This window comes from Mytilus trossulus, unplaced genomic scaffold (assembly GCF_036588685.1).
Source record: "Mytilus trossulus isolate FHL-02 unplaced genomic scaffold, PNRI_Mtr1.1.1.hap1 h1tg000990l__unscaffolded, whole genome shotgun sequence".
NCBI lineage: Eukaryota > Metazoa > Mollusca > Bivalvia > Mytilida > Mytilidae > Mytilus > Mytilus trossulus.
The window spans coordinates 1-12,009 of record NW_026963587.1 but is presented as its reverse complement, the minus strand read 5'-3'; the positions used below and the strand labels follow the sequence as shown (position 1 = coordinate 12,009).

General features: G+C 37.6%; 1 protein-coding gene across 1 annotated transcript; it reads right to left on the bottom strand.

Annotated features, from left to right (window-relative positions):
* Positions 1–10,186: 10,186 nt before the first annotated feature.
* Positions 10,187–10,651, bottom strand: LOC134703353 (NADH-ubiquinone oxidoreductase chain 6-like). The gene has a single exon (XM_063563471.1). It carries the CDS (start codon positions 10,649–10,651, stop codon positions 10,187–10,189), a length of 465 nt encoding a protein of 154 aa, XP_063419541.1.
* Positions 10,652–12,009: the final 1,358 nt, after the last annotated feature.

The window sequence follows — 12,009 nt, the reverse complement described above, 5'->3', positions numbered from 1 at the left end:
GGAATATGCTACCAAACATTTTAGGTCCACTTGCCGTACACACGCTAATCCTGCGTAGACACCTCCTGCCAAGTTCACCACTAGTAGCAGCACAAAAAAAAACGCTTCTAAGCCTTATTTGTATAACTATTATAAATCGAAGCAGCCCGTACTCCTCCTAATTTTAGTACCACCCCGGCCAATAGCATCGAACCGGCTACTGGGGCCTCTACGTGAGCCTTAGGTAGTCACAGGTGAAATGGATATATTGGTAGCTTGATAAGAAACCCTAGAATGTATAGCCATCACAATCTCATTCCCCTTTTTTTTACTAGCCTTACCACAGAACTTATCCTCCTCCTCAACCCTCTAATATAGAGTTCTCTTACCCCCCATAAGAAAAAAAGAGATCCGAACACCGTATAGATTACTATATACCCCCCTGCCTGTAAACGCTCTGGCTGATAGCCTCAGCCTACAATTAATAACAACAGAGGGGCTAGCACACTTTCAAAAAAAAAAAAAAAAAGAAAGAACCTCCTCACCCTGAATCTTATCACTAAAATTAGGCTGATTCTGATAATTATTAAATTAAATCTTGCTTTCCGGTGGATCTTAACCCTCCTTAGGTAGGAAAGAATTGCTACAAATAGAGTTAGTGTAACCATTAACCCTATTACAAAGTCTGTGGTGTACAACCCGTTCAACTCTACCCCCCCTATCGCGACTCTTGTGGCGCCCATACTTAGAATAGTTAGAACGCTTAACCCAATGACACTCATATTTAGGTTTTTTATAATAATCAATGCAATAAGTCTAATTGCCAACCTTTTAACCATAAGTAAGACAGACTTTATCTGACACATTCAGTGTAAATGAATTATACTAGTTTATATTATCTTACATACACCCTAACTAGAACTACTACACACACACTAGCCATAAGTATGACACATAGAAGAACAGTCCAACACAAACTCATTAACTTATCATAACGTAAACGAGGTAAAGAAGCACGAATAACCACAAAGAAGACCGCAAAAGCCATCATAAAGACCCCGATCAACGCTTCATTTCCCCCGAAAAATATCGCCGCCCTTATAACCCTTCTGAGAAGAATACTAGAGTACTCCGCAATAAATATAACTGCAAACCCCCCTCCGCTGTACTCCACGTTGTATCCTGACACTAATTCCGACTCTCCTTCCACAAAATCAAATGGCGCCCGATTAGTTTCAGCTAGCATACACAGCATTCAGACAACTATAACTACGCACAAAGGAAAAAAGAAAAAAAAGGACCTTTGTTGGAACACCCTAATTTCTTGAAACATAAACACACCCGAGCACAGCACCACACAAAAGAAGATAAATCCTATAGGGATCTCATAAGAAATTCTTTGCGCCATCGCACGAACTGCACCTAGCAAAGAGTATTTAGAGTTAGAAGCCCATCCGGATATTATTACCCCGTAAACCCTGACTCTAGTAATAACTATAAACAGAATCACCCCGAAAACATAAAACACTTCAGCCGACTTATACGGGTATAAAAGCCATCCAAGTAAACTGATAGTTAATATTAGTGCAGGAGCCAAAATGAAGGGCCCTACGTTAGCACGTGTAGGCACAATAAACTCTTTACATAACAACTTACCTGCGTCACTAAAAGGCTGCAAGATCCCTATATAACTCACCTTGGATGGACCCTTTCGGATTATAATGATAGCCAAAATTTTACGTTCCAACAAAGTATAGAAGCCCACAGCGAGAAGCACCCCTACAAAAGGGATAACACCAACAACCACGCCTACTCAGTCCACCAGTGCAGCCTTAGTCGACCCCAAGGGAGTAAAAGAGTCCGCTGACACTTGACAAAGGCTTAATAGGATAGAGGCTCCAAAGAAAACAGCTACTCTCCTTAGAGTCTTAAATAGACACTCGACACTAACCATAATGAGACTGGGCTTAGCTTTGTAATTCACACACAAACAAGAGTATATCTTATAAGACGAGCTTAAATCGTATGCATTAGGTCTGCCAGCTTGTGCCATGAAAGCAAGTATATATACTTATGAATTGATCCTAAATCAAACGCATTAGCTCTGCCAGCTCTCACAAAGATAAGAGCCACTACTCACGGCGCCTTAGGGGCATGAGCCCTATATCCTAATATTAGACCACCTTATCACTAAAAGCTACTTGCCCATTGTACAAGTTCATTAAATTAAAAGTTTAACGCTTCTTAAAAGCTTTAGCTTATTTTTTATTTTAGTTAAGAGCTTCCAACCATATGACAAAATATTTCTCAGGAATAAACTCAATCACAATCGGTATAAATCTATGGTTAACCCCGCAAATTTCAGAACACTGCCCGTAAATAATTCTACACTGGGAAGCTTTTATAGGAAGCCGATTAATTCGACCTGGGATGGCATCTACTTTAATTAGTAACTTAGGGAGTGCAAACGAATGGAGCACATCAGACCTTCTTACAAAAGCAGTTATTTGCACATCTGCTGGAGCCACCATCCGGTTATCAACATCCAACAAACGATACCCTCCTTTTCTAAATGTCTCCTGCTGGTCTTCTATGTAAGAATCAATTGTATAACACGAAATTCTTTCAGCGCTTTCTCTAGAGCTTGGAGTGTCTAAATTGCGACAAAATTCGTAAGATCAGTACCATTGTTTCCCAATCGCCTTAAAATTTCACCGGGGCCGTTTTACTTCTTCTATATAATATAGGTTAATTATAGAAGGAAACCACAACCCTACTAACATCAACATTGGCACAATAGTCCATCAAAATTCTAATCGTTGACGGTTCAAGAAATGGCGATAAGAAAATTTAGTAAGAAGGATTACGCATCCTATATATATAACAAAGACCAACACAGCCACTGCTACTATCATCACAAAACCATGGTACCGGAACAGGTCTTTCCCTAGTTCCCCATGGACAATATCACCAAAATATCGACTCCCGTAAAAAGACATATTTATATTTTTCTACACTTATTAGCCCACTCACGTGCGCTACTTTCGCGATTTACTAATTTTAATAACTTGAAATAAGCTAAAAACTTAAACCATTTCAGGTCTACAGGACGACTCCTACAGAATTTAGGGTATTCAAGCAGCTTGTCCCACACCCACAAAGAAAGAGGGTTTAATAACAACCTAGAGAAATAAATGACTGAAAGACACTGCCCCAAAATGATATAAGGCTCCCGCACTGGGCGAGCACCAATCCATGTTAACCTAATAAACCTACCAACCAACACTCAAAACACTACTTGATTAAACGGGTAAAAACATAAACTTCGATACTTACCTCTGTGAAGACTAGGAATTAGGTATAATACTACAATCGACAAAAACATAACATATACCCCCCCCGCTTTATGAGGAATTGAACGAAGGATTGCATAAGCAAACATAAAATACCACTCAGGCTGAACATGGATTGGCGTTTTTATAGGATTAGCAGGCCAATAGTTTAAATGATTCCCTAACAGCTCAGGATCCACACACACTAAATATATAAAAAAGAACCTAAAGCAAACATAACCAAAAAGATCTTTAATAGTATAGAAGGGGTGGAAGGGCACACACATAGTACCTCTTTCAATACCCAAAGGGTTATTACTCCCTTTCTCATGTAAAAAAAACAGGTGTAAAAAAACAACCGCCACTATCACAAACGGTAAGAGAAAGTGTAAAGTATAAAACCGCTTTAGAGTTGCATTACACACGGTCCAACCCCCTCATACATAGCGGAGCATACTCTCTCCTACTACGGGGATCACTCTAAGTATATTAGTAATAACAGTAGCCCCCCAATATGACATTTGCCCCCAAGGCAAAGTGTAACCGAGGAAAGCCTCCGCCATAGTTAACAAAAACAAATGCACCCCAAAATACCACACTGTCTTATCTAAATAAGACCCATAATACAGCCCACGAGCAATGTGCGCATAAATACAGATAAAAAACATAGAGGACCCATTTGCATGAATATTACGCAACATTCATCCTTTTTCCACATTACGCATAATATGTACTACAGAATCGAATGCCATGTCTTCATGAGCAGTATAATGAGTTGACAATAAAAGACCCCTTAGAAGTTGGATAATTAGGCACAAGCCTAGTATAGAGCCAAACCTTCACCAAGCGTTTAAGTTTACAGGACAAGGCAAATCATAGAACCTGTCATTCATAATCTTCACCAACTTATTAGTACTTCGTCACGGACCAACCCTCTTAGGCGTGTTAATATTATTCACAGTATTGTTACCAACCATCTCATAAGAAAGGCCTACACCTTGTTTATGAGTTTACAGCTCACCACCTCTTCCTCGGCCACCTCATGAATTTTTGTTATATATACAGGCACAAACCCCCCGCACACCGCATTTTTTTATGAGTACACATAAGCTTGGACCCCCCTTTTTACACCTCTGAAGACACCCAAAGTGTTAAGTGTCCAACTTTGTTTTTGCTCCATTTTTACTTTATTTTTAATTAGACTTAAAGCGACCAACAACTTACGCTTCAAAAATTTTTTTATTTTTAAGATACACGCCTCGTTTTCGAACCGAAAACCACATGAGCAACCAGAGCTGGGGTAAATGAGGAAATAAACGTCTCAAATCCCCATTATCCTACAGCTTACAATTAGCTATAGAGCCCAAGTAACTTAGAATTTAAGGGTCAAATTCACCACTTTCTCTGCCAATAATTAGGTTGAATCTCATGTGGTCCTGAAGAATGCTTACTCCCCGCAAAGGCTTTGTAGCCTTTCAAGCATACACTAAAACCAAGTTAATTAGGTGTAAGGAGACCCGTATTGACCAGTTTTTAAATAGACCATAACAGCCTAACAATAAACGAATTAACTGTAATTTTGCTTATCTTATGGATTATTTTAATAAATTATAACTATTAATACACCAATAAACTTTAACTATGAGCATTAATAACTACTGACCCCGTCTTTACTAACATCAGGAACACTGTCTTCTTCACTTACAACCACATTTCTCTGCTCGACTGGCTGACAGACATTAGCTGGGACTTCAGGCTCCACAACAGCTATTTGTTCTTCTAAAGGAACATAGCCACCCTCAGCATGGGGGCCCCCTTCCTCCTGATTATCAGGAACAACTTCAGCGACACCATTCACAACAGCATCTCCAACAGCTGAAATAGTTTCAGGTAATGGGAGCACCCTAACAGTGTCACCCCCTCCGCCCTGACATAAGTCCCCTCCTCCAACGTCTATTCTAAACACTCAGTTTTTATATGAAAAAAAACCATCTCACACACCCCTTAACAGTAAGCCTTTTTTTGCAGCAAACCCCTGCCTAAGCCACTCTCATACAGCCTCTCTAGTGCCCAACACATTCAACAATCTATCACTAAGCAACACACTCATTTACATAAAAAGAACCCTTTTTATAAGTTAATCAGCCTATTATACAATATTATTTATGTCATTACAGATCCGTCACAAAGTATTGCTTTAGCTAAAAACTCGCTCGCTTAAAAGAGACCTTAAAGCTATGCATAAGCTTTTGGGTTAACAAACCCAAAAACTTCAATTAAAATAAAGCTTCGCAGGGTCTTGTTGCTCTTCTTTTACACACAGGCCTCTTCGCTTTACCCTTATGCAAGAAGTACTAAAATTTATTTGCCCCACTTTACTTCAAGTAAGCTTTTTATGAGGCAATCGTGTGCATTTCTTTAGAAAGATAAATTCTAAAAAACCTCAGTGAGATGAGCCTAAAACTAATTAACTCCTCTTAAATTGTTTATAAAGAAAAGCTTTAACTTTTTCTTTAGGAATCAAAGTCCTACGTACTATAATACTTCTTTATAACACCTCAGAGCAATAAACTACTTTTGAGCTTAGCTTCATCAAAGCAACTGGGCCATCCCCCCACGTACAACTAAGCTAGGAAGAATTTGTAGCTCTCAGTTATATTAACATTAGCAACTAAACACAACTTAAGAGACAGGCTATCTGGCTTGAGAATAAGAATCTTATACCCTAAGCAAATTACTGGGATTTTCAATTAACAGCTCAACATTCTAGCTTAATTTATTCACCCAGCGTACACTAATTTCATTAAAATTTTTGCCCAGAAGGCAAATATAGTAATTATTGCTATGTAACCATCCTATAACCAGCACATTTAACAGCCTAACGCCACGTTTATTTACATAAAAAGGCCCTATACAATATTGTCTATAGCACTCAGATCTGTGACAGAACATTGCTTTGCTTAAAAACCTTTTATACGAAACTAACTCACTTAAAAGGGACCTCAGGACCAGACATAAACTTCATCACTTGTAGTCTTTGTAAGTTTATAACCCACCTAACCCCCTTTTAGGCGTGTTAATATTACATACTATTGTTAACACTTACTTTTTAAGACGCTCACAACCTTGTTTACAAGCTCACGCTTCTACGTTTCACAATTTTATTTAGCTTCATTTTGTTGCTGCACACCACATTTTTGTCACCTCTATTTAACCTGCTTTCCTATTTCCTCCCCTCCAGATCAGCCCCCCCAGGCATTAGTGTGTCATTTTGATTTTATTTTATTTTTGATTTACTTTTTTGCTTAGACTTTAAGTGACCCATGAATTACGCTTTGGGAACTTTCATATGACTTGATTTCTATTTATTTTTTGATTTTAAGATACAGATAGTCTAGTTTTCAAACCCCAAAAAATCACATGAGCAACCAAAATTAGGGCAAACGAAAAAAATTAACACCTTAGATCCATTTCTCCTGCAGTTTACAATTAACCACAGGAAGCAAATAGCTTTAGAATTTAGGTTTAAGTTTGTTTTTTTCTACCACTAATTAGGTTAAGTCTCACATGACTCTGAAAAATGCTTACTCACTGTAAAGGGTTCAAAACCTTATCTACAACAGGTTGTAAAGCATAATCTAAAACAAGTTTGGACAGGTATGGGCATTCGCAACTAGATTTTCAATAAAATACACAATGTCAAGTAAAATTAAGTTTTACTTTGACTTATAAGTTATCTTAACTAAGGGCTTTTTACATGCATCAGCAACAGGGTTTCCGTGTAAAAGGACAGGAGAACAGGCCTTGCGGTCACTGTACCGGCCGGTAACAGGAAATGCGGTACACTATAAAACCTCATTCTTAAGGGTTTCCACAGTGTTTGGTTTTTTTTTGTCTGTTACTAGCACAAATCCATTACACACCGCCTTTTTAGAACCCTTGTTTTATTCTTTAGGTGGGTGATTGCTGCTTTTTGGCTGCATTAATAGACTGTTTTATTTTTTACCTAATTTGCAACCCGTTTTAACCCTATTTTTTAATAAAATAGCAATACTAATTTTAACAAGAACCAACGACACGCCCTACCGCCACTAATTGGCCTTCAGCTTCATAAAAGGCAACCCTTTTTATAAACTAATCAGTTTATTGCGTAGCATTATTTAAGCAATGACAGAGCCAGGGCAAAGCGTTGCTTTAGCGAAAAAGTCCTTTCGTACAAAATTAGCTCATTTTTAAAAGAGGATAGAAACTGAACTAGCTCACGCCGTTCTGAACTCAGCTCATGTTAGATTTTAAAGGGCGAACAGACCCACCATTAGAAGCTTCTACGCCTCTAGGATATCTAAAGCCAACATCGAGGTCGCAATCTTCCCCTCCAATACCATCTTTCGGGAGAAATTGCGCTGTTATCCCTAGAGTAGCTAGCCACACATATAAAGTTAGGAAATACGAGTTAGATTTATATAATAGTGAAAGACTTATTTTCACTGATCTCCCATCAAAATCGTATAAGAGCCAAAAACTCCAATTAAGATAAAGCTTCATAGGGTCTTGTCGTCCTTCTTTTACATAAAGGCCTCTTCACCTTAAAGTTAGTTTAAATTAAATTTTCAGACACAGCACCTTCTTCGTTAACCCTTTCATACCATCCTTCAATTGAAAGGCAAATTATCGCGCTACCTTAGGACGCTCACGTTAACGCCGCCGTTTACAACAAACATTACTCTAGTTGCACTGGGCAGGGACTACCTTTTACTTACATCAAAAGGAAATGTTTTTGTTAAACAGTCGAGAAGTTTAGTTTGCCGAATTCGTTTAAAAACTTTTATTTAGCCTTTAGTTTTTTAAGGTAAAACAAAATAGTAATACCAAATAAATAATATTTTTACTCGTTTTTATCATAGTCACTGGTCCTACAACCATAGGCTTATTTTAAAGTAAATGAATAACCCAATTAATCTTTTTTCCCCATCTGGTTTTAGTTAAAATACACTAATATCTAATAGCCAGTTTAAAGCCTATAGAAACCCAATTTTTTTTTAACATCAATTTTAGTATTTTTCAGCTTAACCCAAAAAATTTTACCCCTTAAATAGTTAAGGAAAATGCTTACACATCTTTTTAAGCCAACCAGATATCTAAAAGCGCGAATAGTATCTAGCCGCTATTCTTTAGTTTAATTAAATCTCTGCCACGATTTCTTAACTCAAAAAAATAACTCTCTTTTATTCGGGAAAATTAAATTCTTAAACTTGTCTTGAAAAACCCTTATGCAAAAGGTACTAAAATTTATTTATACTATTTTAATTCAAGTGCACTTTTCACAAAACAATTATGCACGTCTCTTTAAAAAAGATAAATTATAAAAAGCCTCAGTAAGAGGAATCTAGAACTGACAATTCTAAGTTATATATTAACTACTTTTAACTTATTTATGAAGAAGAAGATTAACTTTTTCTTTAGGAATCAAAGCCCTACTTACTACAATTTTTCTTTATAACGCTTCGAAGTTCTAAGTGCCAAAAAACTACTTTTGAACTTTGCTTCATCAAAGCAACTGGATCATCCCCCACGTGGCACTAAGCTTAGGCCTAACTAGACTATGGAGAATTTGCAGTTCTCAGTTATATTAACATTAACTACTAAGCACAACTTAAGAGAAATACTATCTGACTTAAGAATGAAAATCTTATGTTTTCCCTAAACTACTTAAGCAAGCCAAAGCAAATTACTGCGATTTTGAATTAACAGCTCAACGTTTTAGCTTAAACTATTTGGCCAGCATACACTAATTTCATTAGAACTTTTGCTTGGAAGGCAAATATAATATTATTTACTATATATGCATATTATAGCCTAGCAGCAACTTCCGTTACTGCTACCTTGTTACGACTTTTCACAGGTTTCCCCGCGAGCGACGGGCGATTAGTACTCATCTGATTGTATTCAGGGTAATTTTATTTTTAACCCTTACTTACAAGTCCTTCTTCAAAGGCAAGTTTTCTTATCTTATTTGTCTACTTAGTTGAGCTACCTTTTAGTAGCTCAATCTTTGAATTATTGCTTAAGTTACATCTGTATCCCAGATTAACCTTGTCATAAGCTGCATGTCAATCTGAATTATTTTTGAAGTTGTGCTACATGGGCATATAGCCAATTCTAGTAGCTGCACCTAACTAAAAGTAACTTACCTTACCGAACTCAGCAAGTAAAATAAGAGTTAGCTTCAGTAATAACCAAAAATTTTACCCGGACACTCACCATATTAGAGTAAACAACCATACACACGCACTAATAAGACAAGGCTCAAATGTAGGTGGGTTATCCTTTAACACCCAGGATCCCCTGTTTTCTATCTCAGACACCGCCTATTTATTTCTCTTTGACAACCAAATGTTTAGTTAAGAGGAACTTTTGTTTTAAACTATGGATAACAGGGTATCTAATCCTGGTTTCACTTCATAGATTCGTTAGAAGCTCACTAAAACTTTAGGAATATAACCACAAAAAACCGTTAACATTACACTGCACCTATAGTTTTTTTATAGTTTTATAACACAACATTGACTCTAACCAATCCGCTTAAATTTATATTCGAACTGAATCTAACCGCGGCTGCTGGCATTCATCAATTGACCCCGAATTTGTCAAAAAGCTGGGTTAAAGTTTCCTTTATTAACCAATTTTCCCCACTGATGTTGAACTTGCACTTAATTTGTTCAAGCCCGCATTTAGAATCATGAGAAGCATTTTGCCCATAAATTTAGGGCCATAATCAAACCCTCCTACAGATTTGACACAAGGTACTAAAGTATCCATCTTCCTCATTTTCAATGAGACGCTTTAATTAAGCTACTGTATCTTCTATTTTAGGTTTATTTTACTCTTCGTAAAGGCACCATGGTTTTTATGCACAAATACGACACCACTAATATTACAAACAGTAACACACCAGCTATTAGGATATATAACCTTAACCCGCTTCTTTCAGCCATGAAACTTAGAAACAAAGACCCGCTAATTTCTCTGTACTCGTAATTCATAAGACCCATAAGGACCGCTCTGGCACAACACCTTCTGACGAGAACCATAAACTCTAGATTAAAACGATACACTTCATTGGGGTAGATCCTTAAAACATACAAGAACAGGACTATTACACCCCTAACGTAAGTTAGGAACAATAAGAACCCTAACAACCTTCTAACCTCCAGTGCAACCTCCACACATGCAATTATAGACCCCCTCAATAGCACTAGCCCTAAAGAAATAGGTTGCTTGGCAATTAAGACAATCGAAAACACAGCCATCAAAATTACACATATGACTATAACTCTCATTATATAAACATAATTAAGCTTACGCCCCCCGCTACCACCAGCCCTCATACTACCAGCTGGTAGGTAAAATAATTTTTCTGAACAATTTCATTCAAACAGCTGAGTTGACCTAGTCCCTTATGGGCACCTTGAGGGCCCAATAGCTCTAGTCAACCTTGATCCAGACTTTGAGCTACCATCCTGGACCCCTTAAAGAAGGCCATTTTTCTGGGGTGGGAGGTTAGCCTCTCTATGAGCCACATTCTCAAAAAGAATCTTAATAGTTTGGCTGACGACCAAGGCTTAGACCCTAATTTTCTAAGCACTCCTCATCACAAAATTAACCCTACAAAGGGAATAAGAAATACTCTGACTCTCTCATATTTCTCAAGAACTACTACAAACCCAAACCTCTCTATTTTCCTCCCTAATACCCCTCCTAAGATAATAGCCCCAATATACAGGCTAAGAAAAGGAGTTTGTATATTTAAGTGCTCATTAATCCGCAAACTTCTGCTATTAACGTAATTAGACCCAAGTATTACTCTAAATACAATCCGTGCCCTATAAAAAGAAGTGAAGATTAAACCTGTTAGCTCTAATAAATAGCACCCATAAGTTATTCTTCTGTCTATCATTCTTAGCTCAATTATTAGGTCTTTAGAGAAAAACCCTCTTATAAACGGGGCCCCTCTCAAGGACACAATTGCAACCGTTATTGCACCCATTCTTACCGGTAATCCTTGCCACAAGCTTCTTAACCCCGGATATCTTGGATTCTTTGGTTTCTATGAATAACACCCCCTGCGCCTAGAAACAACAAAGCTTTAAATACCGCATGGGTTACTAAATGAAAAAAAGCTACAGACGGAAGAAGGATTGAAATCGAGAATATTATTAACCTTAACTGCCTCAAAGTCGAGAGTGCGATTACCTTTTTTAGGTCAAACGCAAACACAGCCCTTGACCCCGCTAATATTAGAGTAAATAGTCTTAAGACTATAAGTATTTGAGTCACAAAGGGATTAGCTCTGATAATATAAAAAGAGCGAAGAATCAAATAAACCCCAGCTGTCACCAATGTCGAAGAATGCACCAAAGAGGAGACCGGTGTGGGTGCCGCCATGGCAGCAGGTAGCCATGCGCAAAACGGCATTTGTGCGCTTTTAGTTATACCTGCAAGAACTACCACAAACCCTAAATTAACCCATGTCTGCACTGGGTGGTATATATAAATTAACCACCCCCCTTCTCTTAAAAAATAGAAACTCTAAAAAGTACAAAAACATCCCCAATTCGATTAGTCAAAGCTGTCAACATAGCCGCAGATAACCTCTTATTGTTCTGGTAATAAGCCACTAATAGGAATGAGGTGAGCC

What these genes read in the sequence shown, in the direction of transcription:
- LOC134703353 (XM_063563471.1), bottom strand. Translation starts at nt 10,651, where the DNA reads ATGAGAGTTATAGTCATATGTGTAATTTTGATGGCTGTGTTTTCGATT.